This window comes from Rhinolophus hipposideros, assembly GCF_964194185.1.
Source record: "Rhinolophus hipposideros genome assembly, chromosome: 10".
In the NCBI taxonomy this organism is placed as follows: domain Eukaryota; kingdom Metazoa; phylum Chordata; class Mammalia; order Chiroptera; family Rhinolophidae; genus Rhinolophus; species Rhinolophus hipposideros.
Window position 1 is genome coordinate 73,550,872 of NC_138056.1, and position 22,000 is coordinate 73,572,871.

Sequence of the window (22,000 nt, forward strand, 5' to 3'; positions counted from 1 at the left end):
TGTTACATGAGATAAATAAGCCACTAGCTGTATCCTTTTGTGAAATGTAATGGGAGACACTACTTTAAGTTTCTTAACTTTTAAGGAGAATCTCTTCCTCTAATGATTTCTCAGAAGCTTGTCTGAAAAATGCAACCAAACTTTCCAGGTTCCAAAATGACATGATCCAACTAACGGCACCCAAAGAAGTATAAAGATGTCAAACGCTTTTTCTCTCACAATTGAATGGAATTAGGAGATTGTTGCTACTGTCTAGAGCAGTAGACCTCAAACCATACAGAGGAACAGAAACCTGCCACTCATTGCTGTCCACTCTGGTTTTGGACTTCATCCAACACAGTTAGGTGGAGTCTTAAAGGTGACTCTGGAAAGGAAGTGACACCAAGCTCCAAAACGTTCTGGGATAATTAATATTCTTCTACCCAGTCAAAATTATTGACATCATTAATGCGATGCTTAAGTTTTCCAGGAGGGACATGGAGTGGAGTGGGTATTCCAGAGCTCCTGCTGAAAAAAGGATATGTATGAAAAATACCCTATTTTTTTTTCAGACCCTATGTCCACTGCCCCAAGCACCGTCCTTCCCATCCTCCTTCCTCAGCCCCTGAACTATGTCCCTTCTATTACTGAAGTGGGCCACAGTATACAGGGAAAAGTGTCCTCTTGAATAGAAACTAGTAAGAAATGAGCCTTCAATTACCTTTCCTACTTTACAATTCACATAGTTCTTATTACTAGTTCTGCTTCATGCCTTTCAAAGAACGTATTACAGGCACCATTCACTTTTCATTTCTCAGGTTCTTCCCCATCTTGTTCACGACCCTAAACTTTGCTATTTAAATTAACTTTTTCTTCCTTCCTCTCTTCGCGAGGATGTTTCGGCTTCTCTGCTTCTGTTCCCCAGCCTTACCTCCTCCAATTCTTTCCTCCTAGGTCCCAGCCTCTTAGACCTGTCTCGGGATGCCCTTTATGGCCTTTTCTCTTCCTCTCCCTCCCTGAGCCCCTTCACCTCAGGCGTTCCTGTCTCGGGCTCTCCAGATTCCCGGGCTGTTGGCTGATGAGAAATCTTTGCTGCAGCGAGGACCGGAGTCCCCCGCGCGCAGCCCAGTGGCAGAAGAGGGCGAGGCTGAGAGAAAAGCGACGGCTGCAGGGAAGGGAGGCAGCCGGTCCTCCCCGCGGGCCTGCAAGAATGCGGCAGGGGGCCGGGGGCCTGGGGAGGCACTAACTCCCTGAGCCCCAGATCCGGGGTGCAGGCCTGGCCCGCGGGCCAATTTCCTGCCAAGTGCAGCCGAGAAGCAGAGGCGCCTGGAAAGCAGCGAAGGGCGTTGGGGGGTGCCCATCCCCAGAGTAGGTCCCTCGCGAAGGGAGGAAGAGAGGAGGGAGTCAGTGCGTGGTGAAGAGCAGGAAAAACCTGTTTCCCGACTGGCGGGGGAGCGTCGGGGAGACTGTGGCGCTTCGGTGAGCACCCGAGGGGTGAAGCCCGCCGAGCGGTGGGCGAGGGGCGCTCCGGCAGGGGACGCGGGCAGCGCAGTGGTGCTCCGGGCTGCTGCAGGCTCCAGGGGCACGCGAGGCTGTGACAGCCGCGGAGCGCGTGCGGCGGCCGCGGCGCCAGTGTTTGTGTGTATGTGAGAAAGAGAGGGGCGAGCGCGAGTGCAAGTGAGGCAAAGAGAGAGCGCATGTCTCATCCCTGCGAGCAGCCACTAGACGCTCCACCACCATCTTTTGCATGTGCAACATTTGCAGTCGGACAGAAAACCTCTCCCAGGGCTATGGAGACTGCGGGAAAAATCTGGCAGCTCGCGATGGAATGCTAAAGGGAAAGAGTCAGAATCAGAAACCACTCAGACCTCTCCTCTCTCATTTTTTTTTCTTTTTCTTTTCTTTTTTTTTTTTTTTTTGGTTGTTTTTAATTTTAGCGCCATCGTCTTCAATGCCTCTCTGAACCGCGTTTAGGAAGAGTGCGAGAGAAAGAGAGAGCGCGCGCCGAGGAGAGGAGAAAAGAAGATGAGGATTATTTGCAAACAGATTGTCTTGTTATTTTCTGGATTTTGGGGACTCGCCATGGGAGCCTTTCCAAGCAGCGTGCAAATAGGTAAGCTCTGCTGTAGTGGGGTGTGCATGTAGGTGGCTCTAGCAGATATCCGAAAGTGAGTTAAACGAGTTGCTGATAAGCCATTCAGGGAAACCTTCGGCGGTTCTCCTCCCCTCTGCTTCTCTCTACCTTTCTCCCCGTCACAAAAAGACTTCCTCTTTGGTGCAGGTTCAATCGGAATATACACAGAATTGCCCACGTTCGGTCCTCAGCTCATACCCCTTATTTCCACCTTTGGCTCAAGTCGCTTAAGTAGGTTTGGAATAAGTTGGAAAAAGCTCCATGGGGTTTCATTACATTTTATGTGATACTTCTTTTCATTTTTTTCTCTAAAGCATGAAGGGATGTCGAGTTTGTTTGTGTGTGTGTTTTTTTTTAAATACACTTCTTCCCGTGCTGGACACGGCATTTTTCTATTACAGAAAGACACTGGGCAAAAAAAAGCGTTTCCATCTTCACCCCCTACCTTTACTTCCTACCGGTAAACCCATTCCAAAGTTAGATCCCTTTCCTGGAACCTTCTCTCGTTTTATTTTGTTTTCCTTTTGAATCTTTTGCCCTTATTCCTCCATCTCCACTCTATTTCCAGGGAACTATCCATCTTTGGCTTTTCTTGCTGTTCTCTCCTGTCTTAATGGGACGCAGCTATTGAATTTCTTCCAGCTAAGCCCAGCCTCAACACTGCATCATTTCTCGTGGACTGTGCACAAAACGGAGCTAATTAGGCTGAGTCCACCAGCTGCAGGAAAACAAAGTTCACGTCTCCTGATTTCCCTCTTCTCAGCGTGTCAACACATCCTTTCATTTCTGCATTTTAATGCAAATCCTCTTTTCTATTCATCTGCATGCGTCTTCCAGAGAAATGGCCAGAGCTGGTTGATGTAGCAGTGTGCTGGGAATCATGGGGAGGGCAGAGAGAGAAAAAGGAAAACACACTAAATGGCCTCAGAGGTCATTGTGATCATGACAAATTGGGACAGGAAAAAGCTGAGCTGTCCTAAAGACTGAAATACTAAGTGTGCCCCTTAGGGACAAAGGCCAGTCTCCCAAGATGTGGCAGGGATGGTAGCTCCTTAACTGTACATTCTGGGGAATGGCAGTGGATTTGACAGTGCTTGAGGAGGGAATAACATTTACAAGAGGAAACATTGAATGTGCTTTTCCTGTTATTTTTAATAGGTGGTCTCTTCATCCGAAACACAGATCAGGAATACACTGCTTTTCGATTAGCAATTTTTCTTCATAACACCAGCCCCAATGCGTCGGAAGCTCCTTTTAATTTGGTACCTCATGTGGACAACATTGAGACAGCCAACAGTTTTGCTGTAACAAATGCTTGTAAGTAAAACATACTTTGTGGTGAAATTAGAAGAGAATTAACATGAGGCAATAAAGTGCCTTTCCTCTTTGCTATTATTATTTAATTTTATTTTAGAAAGAAATTTAAGATTCCCACATATGGCTGGTTCCATAGCAAATCAGAGTTAAAAACAAGATTTAGTCTCTGAGATATTCAGCTAGTCCTTGGTTCTCTCTCTCTCTCTCTCTCTCTCTCTCTCTCTCTCTCTCTCTCTCTCTCTCTCCCACCCCCCCACCTTTGCCCTTTCCTTCTTACTTTCCTTCCTTCCTTCCTTCCTTCCTTCCTTCCTTCCTTCCTTCCTTCCTTCCTTCCTTCCTTCCTTCCTTTTTTCATTTCTTGTCTGGATGGTTCAACTTAATTTCTCCTTTAACATTTCAGTGTTATTGCTATTACCTGAATATCAAGTCAGTGAAAATTGTACTCTGTCTAGTTTTGCTTCTGTTCCTTTGGTTTTTTTTATTTGCTTTTCACTTGAGTAAGCATATGTCTTGTTTTTAAAGAAGACACATGCTCTCTTACACTGATGAAGGCAATGGAAGGTTTGCTAACAGTGAGAAAGAGAGGGGAGCGGTGGTGTGGAGAATGTATATTCTATTCGGTTGGCTGAGGCTGCAGATGATCTGGTGATGTCACTTGAGGCTGCCCTACTCTTACATTCTGGGTTGTAAATGTCTCCTACTATCACGTAATGCATATATCCTGTGGCTATAACTCCATGAATCCTTACCTTGGTGCCAACTCATGTTAGTCTCCAGTCCACATGAATTCACAAACCAAACCAGCTGGATCTGTTATACCACACAATGAAACTTAATGGGTGACCTCACCTAATTCTGTGATAAGACTGTTATACAGTGTTCCCCACCAAAATACTGTATCACAATGTAAAAAATATAATCAACTGTAGATTAATTTACAACTCTTAAAAATATGATCAGTGAATATAGAATTTATATTGCGTTTTAAACTTTTGAAGGAAATACGTGTTTCAAATATGTCCTCAGGTTTACATGCTAATTTACTACTGCTCAAAATTTATGTGTTAAGATAATGGTTATAGAATACATAAGACATTTAGGAACAGTTTCTATATAAAATTTTGCACAACAGTAGTAAAATGTTGAGTCTAAATTGTAGAATATTTTTATGATATGAAGTTGAATACATTTTAATTTTGGAGCTCTCGGTATAAGAAAGTGTACTGAACAAATAGGTGAAATTGAAAACAGTTTTTAAATATTTGGAGGATAGCTGTTTCATTAATTTAATTATTTTAATTCACATTTATGTGCTCTTAATTCATCTAACTGAAAATATGATAAATTTTCTTTAATTTTTGGCATCAAACTGTATTTTAGAATTTGCTTTTATAAGGAGGTCAAAGCATTTGAAATTTATATAAACTGACACAATTGTATTGTTTTGTAGCAATGCTACATTTCCTATGAGCACTGCTTAATTAAAAATCATTTGGTATATAGTGATAAAATCAATATCATATTATAAGAGGAGGAAGTTATTTTTAAGCAGAAAGTCATATAAATGAATATAAATGCATAGAACTTGGTTTGTGGAGAGTCTTTTTTGCAAATTTCCTGTTATTAGTTTTGTGTTTCAAGTTCTGAAAGGGATGTCAACATTTAAAATAGTTCTAGTATAAAATATTCTTCTTAGTACATAAATATTATCTGTTGATTTAAATATTTTTCTGTCTCTCGAGATTCTGTGAACAAAAAAATTACTAACTTTAAAAATAATTCATGATCCAAATATATGTGAATAACTTTGTCAACATTTAAATTACTATTTAAAATTTGTATTATTAAATTTTGAAAAACTTTCTTAAAAGTGGAAGATATATTAATTTATATCAGATATATTTTGTTTATTTTATTCTTAAGTATCCTAAAGTTCGTATTATGACTTCTAGCTTTACAAACTATAAAGTACTAATCCTTTCTTTCTCCATTTCATTTGTTAGTCTCATTCAGAACAATTTTAACTAGTATTATTTTATTTATGTAATGAAACTATTATATAAAATAAAATATTACTAGTAAAACATCTCTAAACATGAGAAATTGATAAGAAACTGCACATAGAATGAAAAAGTAAGAAAAGATACAGAATATAAATAATATACTATTCTTTATCATTTAGGATTGAGAAAATTGAAACTAAGTAAACTTAAAGTTTGTTTATTTTGAATCCAAGTGTAACACAATGTTAGTGATACCACATTTTTCTATAATCATATTAATTGATTTTGTGTGCATATTTAATATATTTTTTTAAAAAAACATAAATTGTAAATAAAGAAAAACATTTTCTAGTAAAGAAAAGGAAATGTTTTTGGCAAATGAGTATGCTGAGCGTCCTTAAGGCAAATCTAAGCTGAATTTGGGAAAAAATCAATTATCAGAGGGTGTGGGTCAGGTGACTGGTGCTTGTTGAATGGACTGACCTAGAGCATAATACAGGAGTGATTCTCCAGTCTAATTAATGGTGAAGCGTAAGCAGTAAGTATGAAACAACCTCATAAATCAAGCTCTATGCCTTTGGGTACAAAAGGATAAAAATAGTATTCTGAGGAATTAACCTGGAAATTATTCCTAAGAATGATACAGACGGGATTTTTTAATTTTTCATGTTGGATTAAATATAAAGATATAATATGCGACTGGCTAGAAATGATTTTCCTGCAGTGGATCCTTGTAAAACTGCAGGATCTAGTCTGTCTGTGAATAAGGGCCATTAAAAAGGTTGTGTTTATTTTATGGAATATACAATCACAGACAAAAAGGCAAATTAAAAAATAAAGATTATTGGTCATCTGTTGGACAAATATAATTTAATGCTGGTTTTCTGTCCCAAAATTAATTTAGCACTCTAAGAATACTTTGAGCCATCTAAACATTTGTGTATAGAGTTTACATACTACTTAAGTCTAAATCTGATTAACTGAAACTTACCACTTTTGGTATAAAGTCGGTTTCTGAGAGAGGAAAAATCATTTTAATTTATAGTTTATTTTTAACAACATTTGTGTAAGATTAAGTTAAAATACTATTTCCTTTTTTAACTATTCAATTGTTAGAAAGTCACATTTTGCTTAATTTGAAACTGAAATTATAGGAAATACAGATAATACAAAAGTATGACCTATTTCAATAACAAAAAATAGGTATAATAACTAGAGCAAGTACTAAAATTACAAAATCTAATTAAAGGTATACATTTCCTTTGTTGTAGATTATCCAAAATATGGGGTATAGCAAAATGGATATTTTAAAAATAAATTCTATATGGTCAATGTTCTTTGATAAAATATACAATTGACCCAAAACAGCTATCTTTGCAAACAAACATGCTAGTTCATTGGATATGTCCTTTATAAAACATTTGAGACAACCTGAAAGCAGGCTGTTTTTAAATATTTTTTCCAACAGTTAATGAATAGTGATTTTTTGGGGGAAGATGACGTATATTAAATTTTATCAAAAGTAAAATCCAAAATACTTAAGTAGTCTATCACCAAGTTTTTTCAAAGATAAAAATATTTGAGACACAGAAGTTATTACTTTATAACAGTTACATTAGAAATCTGTAAAGGAATCAGTTCTTTAATAAGGTAGTCCCTTTACAATATAATCCACAAATATTCAGTTCCTGAAATGACTTTTAAATTTCAGGTGAACAATAGGAACTACATAATAAAGCAAACCAAGCACTCATGTATTGTCACTTTGGTGAAATAACAAAATAATTTTATGGAATATTTCCAATGTTTTTAACTTGGATAGGAAGAACCAATAGGTTAATATATTTTTTAATGATTTGTTTATCTTATTCTCCTTTTCTGTCTAAAATCATTTTACATAATGGCTTAAAAGATATTTTAAAAGATGATGGATTGGAAAGTTGTAACAATCACAAATAGACTGGATATTATACCCTGATAATGAAAAGGAAAAAGAAAAAGTTATTCTTTTTTAACTTAAATATTAGTTCTGTTTGTGGACAGTTCACTTGTCAACTCTGAATATCCAAGATAAATGCTGTTTGTAAAAGTAGGTGGGTTGTAAAATATACTTGTTTAGTTAATTAAAATACATTGAAAATGTGACGCTATATCCAGTATGCTCTGCAGGCATTCCCACTTATATAGTAAGTACTTAATAAAAACTCATTTAATGTAAGGGTACTGAATACTAATATAATCTTTTGGCTTTAATGGAACAATGTTTAAATATTGTACATATTCCCTTTCCGAGACTTGAAGCCGTGAAAAGACATACTAAGAGTTTACATGTCTGATACGATAATCTTAAATATGCCAAAAATAAAATTCTGATGGTTTCACCTGCAAAGTTGTTAGTGGAGATACGTCAGAATTAAATACTGTTCAGCTTTTCATTATTTTTTAAAAAATGAGTAATACGACTCTACTGAGACTCTCATTCGTTTCCTAATTTTGAATTGACAGCAAGATTCTACGTTGATTTAAAATAATTTGTTAATTTTATAATATTCTTTCTCTCTTCCTGTTAATTTTCCATCGTGAGATTAATGACAAAGATGAGTCATATTCCTATGGTTTATCCCATTCTAAAATTATATCATGATGTATAATTTGCATTGATGTGTTTCAGAATTATCACAGGATTAAGATTTCATAAAACTATTTCCTTAAACTTTTTTTAGTCTGGATTTTTCTAAGTGGTATTAATTTGCCAAAGAGGAAAACTTTTACTCTGGTACAGGGAAATGTGTATATATTTTATATACAGAATTTTATTGTTCAGGAATTTACATGAAGAATAAGTACAATACATTCACATTTTACAACAACATATAGTTTTTAAATGCTTTGTTATACATGATGTTATTTAACCTCAAACTAGTCTTAGACTGAGACAGTCTGAGAAGATAGTCATTATTTTGTATTTAAGGAGCCCAAGACCATATGGCTAAAAAGCTGCAAACTCGGAGAATGAACCCAGGTCTTCTAACTGCTACGCTAGTACTTTTACCAGTAAACCACAGGGTATGAAAAATACATCTATGTTGCTATTACTTGAATTAAGGGGAAAAAAGTGAGTTGTCATTTATCTTTTTTTCTAATTTGATTGTAACATTTTAAAGAAAATAGAACAAGACATTTCTGGGCAACTTATTCATTAATCATACGACAATGAGTGATATAGCCAGGACTGAAGTCATATTACATAATGTATTCATCCATTCATTCGCTGGATTAGATCATGAATGTATCCATTTAATCATTAAACGTATTTATGATGGGCCACTACATGTAAGACTCTATGCTAGAAAGGAGGATTCAAAAACTTATAAGAATAGTTGCTGCCTTCAGGAGCTGATAGTCCAGTGGGAAAGATAGACAAGCAATTATTACAAATACAGTGAGATAAAGTGCTATGACAGAGAAACAGTGCTAAGACAGAGATAAACACAGGAAGGAAAATAACATCAAACTTGGCCTGGTATCCTAGGGGAGATTCCACCCCATCTGGGCGTTAAGGCTCTAGTTAAGTAATTTGAAAAAGAGGGTAGAAGGAAGGCATGCCTGATCAAGGGAGCCACACATGACAAGGCACCAAGATGGGAGAGCTAAGTTCGAACCAATGAAAAAGATTTAGTCTAGCTGTAGTATTGAATGTGAGGGGAAAGACACACACAATGTGTGTTAAAGGGTGAGGATTTGTAGATGCATGGAGGATCTGGTAGCTGCTCTAAGGAGACTCTTCTGAATAAAAAGGGGGCCCCATAAATGATTTAAACACAACAGTGATGTGATCAGATTTATATTATACAAAGAACAGGCTGGTTGCAAAAGGGAGAATGAATCGGCAGGGGATAACACAGGAAGAAGAGACCAATTAGTTGAGTCTTGAAGTAAAGTAATACAATTTAAGATGATAGACACTTAAATAAAAGTAGAAGCACGGAGAAGAGAGAATAGCCCATAGATCCAAGAATACAGAACTGTTGACAGCACTTAGTGATGATTAGATGTCTGTGTGGGAGGATGGAAAAGAAGTATGGCAAGGACAAAAGACGATTTCTTTGATTGCTGGCCTAGACAAATGAGTCGATAGTGACACCATTGACTAAAAACAGACACCAGAAGAAGGGGCACAGTTGAGCAGGGAAGGTGACTTTAGTCACACATGTACTGATTTTGAGTTGTTTAAGAGATATCCCAATGGAGATATTCAATAGAGAGTTGGACGCGTATCTGGAGTTTAAGCTCAGATTGAACTGAAGACAGACATTTAGTGGTGGCTGCAGCCATGGACATGGGTTAGATTACCCAGAGAGAGAAAGAGCTATGAAAAGACTGCTGAGGACAAAATCTTAGAAATACTACATAAAACTGGAGGAGCAGAGAGAGGAAAGGAAACCAGAGAAAATGGGTCAGAGAGTTCAGAGGAAAATAAGTAAGAGTAGTTTCACAGGAGTCAAGAGGTGGGAAGAATTTCAAGTAAATAGTGATCAACCTTGCAAACGCTGCAGAATTTAGATAATGAATTGTAAAGATAATTGTAACATCTTTAATGTCAGTCATTTCTTTTCTTTTCTTTAGAGTGTGCCTTTGAATTTTGACCAGGAAATAAAGCAGTATTTATTAACCCCATAAAGATTCTATTAATACATACTCTTTTTGCATGTATTGGCCTAGAATATTCTTCTTTTATTTAGAGGTAGAAAGAGGGAGTCTTTTTTGGATTTTTGAACCAGATCATCTTGAATTTACAACCCAATAGTGGATAAGTTACTTAACACTTATTGAACCTCAGTTTCTTCATTTGTTAACAAAATAATAATACCTACCACACATGAATTTCATAAATATTAATTAGAAAAGTGTTTGTAAAGTATTCTGCATATAATTAGAACTCAATTAAATTGAGTTGTATGACATTTTCTGTGTCATATGGAGTATTTATTTCTGAATCAGTCTTAATATTTCAAGAGTTATTTATATTTTGTTTACATTTTGTATAAGATAATTTATGTTTTGAATAAACATAGTTTGTTAATATTTCATAGGAACACTTTTTTACCTCATGGAATTGTTCATTTAAATTTATGTACATAAGTTTAAATTCATATTTGTCAAAATTATTTCTAAGTGCTAAGAGAGGGTCACTTCATTCGGAATTTGTAGACCATTTTGAGAGACAGGATTAGTTCATGGATGGATTAAAGAGGTTGATGATATCTCCTGATTGTATATGCCAAATTCAGTGTGTGCGTATGTGTGTTTACAGAGAGACAGTCTAAACTTTTGAACAGCTTCTCAATGAATCCCAGTTGCACAAAAAGTCCCAGTATCACAGCCCTAAAGAAGCTACCCGTAAAGTAGATAAACAAATAGTCCTTCTTTCCTGACCTTCATCGTTTTAGAAGTCAATTGAATTTTGTCCTTGAAATCAGCAAGGAATTTTTACATAAAATCCGTCTCCACTAGCTTCAGTGTGTTCGAGCTGGCAATATCTTTGGTTTGGTCCTCTTCCTCTCAAACTGTCATCCTATTTTACTTATTCCTTCTCTCTTATTATCAAAAGTTTTACATACTCCACATCACGAGTTGCCTTTTCCCTTACCATCACCACTCCTAGAATACTGTGTTCCTGATGGTCTTAGAATTAGTGAATCCAATTACTGTTCCTTAGTCCTCATTGTCTCTGACTAGTTTGCAGGATTTGACATTGTTAACAACTCCCTGTTCTCTGAAACTTACTGTAGTTCTCTGACAATGATAATGAGCTACTAAAATGGGCTAGTAACTATGTGCCAGGGGTGTTGCACTACCTCACTTCTTACACAATTGTAAGAAGCAGACATTATTATTATTATTATTATTATTATTATTATTATTATTATCATTATCATTTGATATGTGGAGAAACAAAGATGTGTAGTTCAGAAAATTTGCCTAACCATAAAGTATCCAGGGTATCAGATCCGAAAGTCAGGTTTGCCTGCATTTGTACTACAGTATCTTGGTTATACCGTGTATATACTGTGGTACAGTATCCACAAGATATGCATCAATCAGTGAGACAGCAGCTGGGTAGCTCTTCAACTAAATAGTAAGGTGTTTTTCTCTTTACTTTAACAACTGTCACTTACCCCAGCGAACGTGTATATAGCATTTTACATTGGACATCGATTCCTCTATGCGACTTGTAATGCACTACAGATATTTGAGAATTCTGAACGATGATACCTCCATTATTTTATATTGCCAGATTCTTGTCATAAATACCACCATGTGGAAAAAATACTAAATGACACTTTTAAATGTTATGCAAACAGCACTGGATAGCTTATTAGTTGGCCAACCCATATATTTGTTATAGGAATATTATTTGATGTCAGAATGACTACTGCTATTTGAAAAATATTTTCCCAGTGCTTTACTTTAAGATTTGCTTAGCTGTCAGGCATTTTCTTTCAGGTTTTTCATTTACTAGTTTTTGGATCCCAAACAAAGATAGTGATGATTCTTAAAGAGCATCACGCAAAGTCAAAATCGCTTATGTTCATAGTCTTCATTTGCCTCCAACATAATCAAACTAGTGGTGTCATCAGTTAAAAGTTTAATGTTATCTTAGAAAGGAAAGGTGAAAAAAAATGAGATTTACTACTTTCTTTGAATAATCCATGGTATTTCTCCTGATACAGCAAAAATTACACTATAAGCTGTAATCAGTGTTTGCTCACTTTTGTTACTAATATGCTTATTCCAAAATGAGCAGGATTTTTTCAGTAACTTTATATGATATGCCCTGTGTTCTTTACATTTTTCGTGTTTGTATCTTCTTTCAAATACTAACATATACTTACGAAATTTTCAAATAATTCAGAAATCATAATAAATCAAAATATTCTGTAATTCTACAATTTAGATATAATCACAGTCAATAGTGGTCTATGGATCTTTCTAGACTTCTTTTATTATCTGACAGACCTGGATAGAGAGATAAAGAGTACTATAAATATGAGATGTTACTATATACAGAGAAATAAAAATATTTAAAAAGGGATATCACTCTATACCTACATTTTATTAGTGGTTTATTTCATTTATCATAAAAATTTTTCCGTCAGTGTGTAAAAGCTATCTCATTTTCTTTTACTGCTACATAAAATGTCATTGTGCAAAGTTACTATGATAAATACACTCAATACTCTCTTGATCAACATTTAGGTTATTTCCACATTTTTGTTATTGTAAACAAAACAGCAGTATTGCATACCTATATAAGTATCCTCGTAGAACTAATTCCTGGAAACAAAATTACTATATCAACTAGTGTAGATTTTTGCTTTTGATAGGTATTGTCAATTTCTTCTCCTCAAAAACAATATGTTATTTAAATTTACAACTACCAGGATGTGAGAATAATTGTTTTTCTATGACTTGCCAGCACTAGTCATTATTGGTCTCTTAAATGTTCATTTGTCCTGATGGGTGAAAATGACATCTAATTGTTTCTTTAATTGGCATATTTTTGATTAGGAGTGAGACTGAGAATATTTGCATCTTTTTATAAGACCTGTGTACTTCCTTCTCTGTGAATTGTCATTTCTTTTCATTTGACAGTGTTTTCTTATTTGTGGAATGCTTTATATACTATAGAAATTAACCCTTTGTCATCTGTGTTGCAAATCATTTTTCCATTTTGCCTTTGGCTCCCAGCTTCATTTATGATGTCTTTTTCTATATAAATATTTAAAATTTTTGTGTAGTCAAATCTGTGAGTCATTTTCTTTATGGCTTCTGGGTTTTGTGCTATGCTTATAAAGATATCCCTATCCTTAAAACTATAAAAGATACTATCCCACTTTTTTCTAATATCTTTATGATATTAAATTTTATTTTTATAACTTTCTTTTGGAATTTATTTTCTTATGTGTTAAGATTTATCTTTTTGTGTGTATCCTCTATTTATTTGAATAAACTACTCTTTTGTAAGTGCTTTGAACTGATACATGTGTACAAAAGTCCTGCCCTTCCGTGGCTGAATTTGAGTTTGGGCAGAAGTTCTGCATTTCATCTCTTCCAAAATTCTGTTTGCTATTCTTCACCCACCAACCTTTTCCTGGACAGTCCCTCATTGTGATACTACTAGTTTTGATATTTTTATCATCTGCTTTCTTATTTTTTCTATTACTTCCTAGTTGTTGTTGTTTTTTTTTCCCCTAGTGTCTCTCACCATCTGACCAAGTCCTCTTGCTTCTATCTCCAAAGTACGTCACAGATGTTTTCACCTTTCTCCATTTCTAACTCACCATTCTATTCCAAGTCAATAGTATTTTTCTAATAACTTAATAATTAATCCCCAGCTTTTACTCTTTACCTTTCTCCATCCACTTTACATACCGGAGTTCAAGGTGTTCTTGTGAATTTGTAACATGTGGTGTATGCTGACCAAAGAACTAGAAAATGCTGATATAGTCCACTTTCAAAGTAGGAGAAAGCCTTTGCAAAGCCCAGGTAAACTAGTAAGCACACTCAGGAGAATCGCATCTGTTCAGACATTTGACTGCTTCCTTAGCACTTCTTAAAGGTCATGAAACCAGAAGACTTGTGACAAAGGGAGGTTGGAGTCAAATGTGCAATGTCATTCCTGTCAGTTCTTGATTATCTACGTTGTACCTTCAATAGGCATGTTAACACTTCTCTACTCCAAAGATTTAGAATCATACAAAGTATTTTATCTTTCTCTTGAGAAATATGTATGTTTCCTCCTTTCTCAATGGAAAACTTTCAAGTAAAAATGTTTCCCTTTTTGCTCTGATAACCAGGGAGCTCAATTCCATATTTACTATTCAGTAACATTATATACCATTTTAAACATTCTTGCTTTGTTTTTATGTCCTTGATTTTTCTAAAATTATATATAAATAATACATAAAATTATATGATATAAAGATTGTTTTGCATCAATATACCTTATAAACACCATGTACATCATTTTAGAAAAGAAGCACAAAATACAGTGACTATAAATAAAAAGTTTACATGATATTTTGTTCAATAAAAATGTTGGTCAGCTTGTGCTTGAATAGTCAAATTTCTTATTTAGTATTCCTGTATATTATGTATGCCTTGGAAGGTGATAGATGATTAGATAGATAGATAGATAGATAGATAGATAGATAGATAGATAGATAGATAGATATCAACTCCATTAGACTGTGAGTTCTGTCAGAATAAGGATGATACCTTATCAGTACTTGTACTTTGAGGTCCTGTCACAGTGCCTGAAACATTTATGTTTCATAATAAATGTTTGCTGACTGATTGAGGGAAAGAAGAGAAAGAACCCGTTTCTTGGTTGGGTGTTTATAACAGCAAATTCTTAGCCAAAATTGTGTAACACAACACAAATCTATCTTATTCTCTATAACTCAAACCCTTTACCTTTTTAAAAACAGATATCACATGTCCACTTTGTACTTCTTCAAACTAAATAAAATTTCCTTATATAACATAGTTTCTAAAACCTTTAACATCCAACTTTTGGCATTCTGAATATCCTCCAGATTTATCATAATTTCATTAAAATATATTGACCTGAATTAACCCCTTACTCTTGTCATGATCTGCCCAGAATTTAAACTCCACATTTTTGACACCCATGATTATGATCTGAATGATCTGTCCAGGTGAGAATATTAATTCCAGTTATTTAGGCATTATACACATAAAGTATAAGGAAAGATTATTTGGATTTTAATCAGTTAGTTACATCGCTCTGTTCATTCATGTTAAGTTTGTAGCCAATTAAAACTTGACACTTTGTCCTTTATTCCACATGAATTACTACAAAGCAACTTCTTCATGGAGCATTTCTAAAAATTAAAAATGAAAGATTTTACACTCTTAAATTTCCACTGTTCAGAAACATCAAGGCCATCTTGAATCTTAATTCACTTAGCTATAAACTATTTTAAATTCTACATGGTGCTTTACTATGTGATTAGCCGTACTGATGATTAAAATTAAGAATAGCCTGTGATACAGGATAGATATAAGATGACGCCACATCATGAGCCTATACTTTTTTATGTATGTGTGGTCAGTTAAATGTGAATCTCCTAAAATAATTTACTTGATTAAATTTCTCCACATTGACCATAAACACTGTCTTTCACTGCACTTATACCTTTTTAACGTTAAAACAAACTCAAAGGCCATCAAATCTTGAGGAAATATATCATGCAACTATATTGAATACAAGATAACACATGCACGTTCACACACAAACACATATAATTGAGATTAAAAAGAATGTACATGGAGTATTACACAGCCATAAAGAAGAAAGAAATCTTATCATTTGCAACAACATGGATGGATCTAGAGAACATTATGTTAAGTGAAATAAGTCAGAAAGAGAAAGACAAGTACCATATGATCTCACTTATATGCGGAATCTAAAGAAAAGAACATGTGAATGAACTGATCAGAGACAGTTTTGAGGACACAAAGAAAAAACCGAGAGTTGTTAGATGGGCGGGGTGGGGGGGGAGGGTTGGGGATAAGGGGAAAGGTGAAGGGATTAGGAAGCAGCTGGTAACCACAAGATGGTCTCAGGGTTTTCTGAAAATTAATTTGGGGAATTTATTCAATAATGTTGTAAAGATTTTGTTGGGTATCCAATGGACATGCGTCCTATTTGGGAGACCACCTCAGAGATAATTTGGATGCCTGACCATGGCATTGTATACCAGAAGCTAAACATTAATGAATGCCAACTATAATTTTATATATATAATGTGATGGCTCGGTGTGAGGTCGGAGGGATAATGGATGGGGGGAGGGGGGTTCACAGTGTGAGGGATATAAATGATAAACGTCTATGTATAAAAAAATAGACAAAATATATATAACAGGTAATTCACATTGGAATAAATAAATCTAGTAAACAAAATATGAAATATATTTAACCAATCAGATAAAAGCAAATTAAAATGAGATAAATAGTTTTACATAATAAATTAGTTAATTTTGGTGGTAAAAATAAAGAATTTTAAATCATTCAAGGGCTGGGGCATTTAAAATGATACCATGCTTTTGAAAATCAATTTGTCGTGATTTATCAAAAAACAGTAAAAACTGTGAATCATTTAAATTCATGAATTTAGGAAAATCTCCCATCATGAAAATGCTCATTAAAGCATTACTTAGCAATATTTAGTTGTGGAATGGTTAAATAAAGTCCAGACAAACTGTTTAAGGAATAAAGTCAGTCATGAGAGCCCTCCAATTGACTTGTGCCAACAGTTCTGAGTTAAATAATTTTTTTTCTATGTTTTGGAAACTCTGTATTTTTTTCTTTCTATTATTTTGTTTTCTTACAGTGTATAATCAGATGTAAAAAAGATGTCTTCAAAATGTAGCAATTATTTATGATAGAGCTAGTTGAATGATTTTTTTCAAAGCATCAGCTGCTTAGAGGAACTTGAATCTTCTACACCAGTCCTGGCTGATAACCAAGTAAGGATAGGTATATTGTTTTGGAGGTAGTGTACCACAAGGCTCTGTATACATATTTGGAAATTCTGGTCAATAAATTATATGGGAAATCACTGTTGTTGATTTTTCCCCAACCTCTTCTTTGTTTCATCCCCCCACCTCTCACCCTCCCAAGCACAGAAAGTGTTGGGGGAAGATTCAGAAATAATGTGATAATCCACTTGGGTCTTAAATGATGCATGAGATTTTGCCATGCTGTAAAGAGAGAGAAAAATATTCCAGGAAGATAGAAGTGCATCATTGGAAAAAGTGTAAAGGTGTATGGACAACTTTGGGGAGCAGTAATACAGCAGGGAAATGGAGGTAGGCATGAGGATGGGAGTGTCTGTAGATTAGAAGATTGAGGGGGAGGGGGCAGATAACACTGCAGAGGCAGGGAGGAGCTTTGCAAGTGACCTTATAAGGTAGGATAAGGATTTTGTTTTTTTCTTATGGGCCAAAAGACAAGAATCATTTTAATCAGTTCGTAATATAGTAATTATATTTGTGTTTTAGAAAGAGTTCTAGCACCACTGTTCATCATTCACGTAAATAGCAAAATGTGGTTCCTTTTCCATACCAACTGCTCTAAGAAACCATTTCCTAGATAAGAAATGCCATTTGCTGCTTTAGTTGCTGTTTGTAGAACCCTTTATTGTATGCAATTCTGCTCATTTTTTTCCATTGAGAATGGTACTTGCACCAAAAAAATACTCGGTTTATCATTAAAACCATGTATCTTCAGGTCTTTCATAATACGAAGGTTGGAAAAGAGCTGGTATTGGTAGGAGGGAAAGAAATGAATAAGCAAGCATTTTTAATAATATGTGTAAAGGCAATTAAATCTCCTTAAAGATTAGTATAGATGTTGGTAGAACACTATATATTTCATTCCGGATTAAATTTCAGACTAATCCTCTTTTTTTTAGTTTTTACTCTGGGTAGAAGTTTATTATTTAATTTAGTTGGCACAAATAAGCATCTATACTAAAATTATGGCTTACCACTCAATCACATAATATAGAGTAGTAAGAACTGGTTTGAAAAAAGTGAGTTCAACTATTGTATAACAGTAGAATTATAATTAGTACAATTGCCACCATGTATATATAAATATACATACTAATGAATGCATAGATGTGTATACACACACACACACACAAACACACACACACACACACACACACACACACCTTACCAAACGAAAAAATACAGTGAAACAACAGCATATAAAACTTGCAAGATAGGGGTTTTTTCTTGCCTTTAAAAATAGTGAAATGTGAACTTTCATGTTCACACTTTTTCTCAATTCTTACAAACTTATTTATTTTTGAAAATAAAAATATAGCAAAATACAGCATATATATATATAGAGAGAGATCAAAATAACCTTGTAAATAAATTCATATTTTGTTACATATATACATATACATTAGAATCTGTTATATACATATTTAATACATACCTGCCTTTAGCATTAATTTGTGTTGTTTTAACAAAATTTGGTAATGATTACATGTTATGAAAACATAAGTGACTGTGAAAATAAACCTCATTTTACACAGGCAATAAAATCACAGATTGGAAAGCAAGTGTGAATACTTTATTGAGAGGGAACTCTTGCTGAAATGTTTTGGTTTTTTTTTTTATTTTCAAAATGATAATGTCTTTACCTTTCAACACTTTTACTTTATTTATTTTATTTCAAAGGAAAATTATCCATTTGGTGATATAGTGACTTTCAATCATTATACTGCAACCAATGTGCTGTCTATTTGGATAATATGGAGCTATTAAACACCATGATTTACAGACTTTTAATATATGAGAAATACATAAAACATATAGCGAATTAAGAAAAGATAGGCTGTTTTTTTATCCTAATTTCATAAGAACCATAATATATAGAAGAGATTGAAAAAGACTACCAAAATATTGGTAGTGATTATTTTTCTTATGTATTATGAAGAATTCTTAGTTTTGACATATTTCTGAGTTTTTCATGTTTTTAAAAAGTATATATTTATACTTTTCTGATTAAAAATATCTAAACGAAAGAAAATGTAATCTTAGCCATAAGTATTGAGTGTGTCTTATTCTGCTCAAATGGCACAGATAATCTAAAAAAGATCTTTAGACATTTTAGCCAATATCAGGTCATGTTGTCAGAATATCATGTCCCCTTAGGAGTTGTCATGTTTGATCTCTTTGCTTACATACTTTCATTATTTTAAAATGAAAATACCATCTTTACTTAATTAAAGTATTAAATTAAATCATTACATTTACTTACCATAGCTCATTTAAAAGAGCCAAGACAACGATTGGTGCTGACAAACATTTTTTATTGCCAATTAAAATATATAACTTAAAAAAAATATTTAGCTCATCAAGTCTGACTGCATATATTAATTTCAATTCTATAGAAAGGACAGTACCTGCATGAGGGAGCTGATGGCTCTTAGATATCAGGTCATTTTCCCTGGATAGTCTTTTCTGACCACCCTAAGCTGGTTTAGAATCTACTTGGCTGTAATCCCATGGCATCTTGAGCTTACCTGCCATGTTATATTAATATTTAGCTGTACATTCTCCTTCTGGAATGTGAACTCCTGGATTACGGGATGCCACTGTACTTGCAAAAAAATTCCTAGTGCTTGGCTCATGACACAATGCCTGCCACACAGTAGCACTAAATTAACACCACCAAGTATATGGATATGAAAATGGAGGGATTTGGGAATTGATGGTTAGATACTAGTGTTTTAATTAATTGGGGAAGGGCATCCAAATGAGGAATTATTTCAGATGCTGTGTTAGTGATGATTGGGAATAGAAAAAATGAAAATCAATTCTTTATGGACTTCTCCGTAGGAGCAGGTGACTGGTGGAAGATGGTGACGAGTATTGCACCTTTAAACATTTAGAAACTAAAAATCCTGTAATGAGATTCTCCAAGTGATAAGGGACAGTCATGCAAGTTGTTTTCTATCCTCCCTCGTAATTCAAATGCCTCACGAGAATTGTTTCACCTGGTTATTAATACTGCCGGGATGGCTACTCATGGATAGGGATAGCACAGCTCCCTATTTCAAATTCTGACCCAAGCATTGATGTTTCATTCTCATTTCTCATCTCTGACCCCAGCCTTGTTTTTCACACAGCACCTAGATCCACTAAAATCCTTTCACTTCTACCCAGTTTCAAAGACAATTTTTGTGTGTCTCGTGTTCCAACAAGTATTCTACTCTGGGGATACAGGCCTCTTTGTTCCTAAGTAACACGCAATCTAGTGATGACTGCTGGAAATCTTAATGCAATGTGACAAATGCTATGGTTATATTGGAGAGGAGGCAGCTAGCCCTGCCTGAGTTAGGGTATTTGTAATGTACTTTAAAAAGCATTTTCTCTTTTCTGTCCTCATGTGCCAGAAGGACAGTTTGACTGTCTCTTATATGGTCAAGATAATAAACTAAACAAAAGGACCCTCTGTTACCCAGACTAATTTGTTTAAGGAAGTTGATTGGATTGATTTACTTAGATGCTGGAATTTATATGAAAAGAATAAAACCAAATCCTTTGTCAGCCCCAGGTTAGACTCAATACCTATGAATTGAACCATCCATATCATCTCAGAGACATCACATTACTTACCATTTCTATATTTTGTATTCCTTAAGCATCTCTGTGTGTTCACTACCAAGTTATTCTACCCTATTAATATGCAGCTTTTTAAGTATTTGATTGTCATTTTTAGTTAGTTTAATGTTCATTTGGCAACCATCCTGCTCCCTTTCTTCTGCCACACATTTTATTGAAAAGAAATATTAGACGGGATATTGGGCTTTTAAAAGCTTATAAGGCTGAAGTAACTTAAAATGAAGTAAGAGAACAAGTAAGTGTTAAATTAGAAGGTACAGTGTATTGTATAATAATCTCCAAAAAAGCAATATCAGAAGAGGTCAGGCTTTATAAACACCAACCTTAGTAAAGTGGAATTTAATCTTGCCATAAAAGGAATGGGGAGGAAAGGGAGAGGCATATAAGAGGGTTGAAGAAGGCAAGCAAAAGCTCCAACCTAGAAAAGGGTGGCATAGGAAAGTGTCTAATTATATCTGACTAGGGTAAGAGTGAGGGGAAACAGGTAGAGGGAAGCCCATTGTAATTCAGGACTTTAGAAGCCAAGAAAACAATTTGATAATGGAACATTTGAAGGCTTGGGTAGGGGACTGGTATTATGAAAAGTGGAATACAAGAACCATTATTTTGGCATGGATATGAAAGATCAACTTGAGAAAAGAGAGGGCAGATTCAAGAACAGAAAATGAACCCAGTTAAAGTCTCACTCATTTCTCATCATGCCTCATTGTTTTGGATTCCCTTCCATCTGCAGTTTTAACTGACTTCTTATTTCATCTCCTCATAAAAGGCTACTCACTTTTTAGCCTCTGCTGTTTATCACTTACACCCAGTTTCAAAGATAAAACACTGCTTTCAGCATCTTTCCACCCCCTTTCCATACGTAGAAACACTTCCATCTTTCCAAATACAGCTGACTGGTGAAAGGAGAGAGCATAGGCCCTGGAGCTTAGACCTGGATTCAATTCCCAGCTTTGCCACTTACTAGTTATACGAATTTTGACAAGTTAATCAACTTCTTTGTGTTTTAGGAAACTATTTATAAATTAGAGAGGAAAAAACTTGCCTTGATTTTAATTATAAGCATGTAATAAATGTGCATTAAAATACATCATATAAAGTGTTTAAGTGTTGTCTTTGGAGGATTATTGTAACCACAGTAATCACTGAAATAATTGTACCTTTCATTCACTCAGTCTTATGTGTACAAAATAAAATGCTGACTTTAATGGCCGATGGAAGTGAAAAAGAGGATTATGACTTAAAAGATGGTGGAGGCTGGTACTATTAGGATATGAAATGAAGATGGAATAAAAGGTCCTAAAGCAATATTATGTATTAATTTGGAGCT

At 34.8% G+C, this 22,000-nt stretch overlaps 1 protein-coding gene across 7 annotated transcripts in view; it reads left to right on the plus strand.

Moving 5' to 3' along the window:
- The first annotated feature begins 1,070 nt into the window (after positions 1-1,070).
- The window catches only part of GRIA4 (glutamate ionotropic receptor AMPA type subunit 4), a 393,116-nt gene continuing 372,186 nt past the window's right edge, over positions 1,071-22,000 (plus strand). For 6 of the 7 annotated variants that reach the window (XR_013994147.1, XR_013994148.1, XM_081062108.1 and 3 more), the window contains exons 1-3: positions 1,071-1,458; positions 1,917-2,092; positions 3,272-3,430. Coding sequence is in view for 5 of the 7 variants with exons in the window: in XM_081062108.1 (XP_080918234.1) it covers positions 2,005-2,092; positions 3,272-3,430 (247 nt within the window). In the remaining 2 variants the exon portion in view is untranslated. The remainder of the gene's footprint in view (positions 1,459-1,916; positions 2,093-3,271; positions 3,431-22,000) is intronic. The other variant, XM_081062110.1, reaches the window with a different exon arrangement.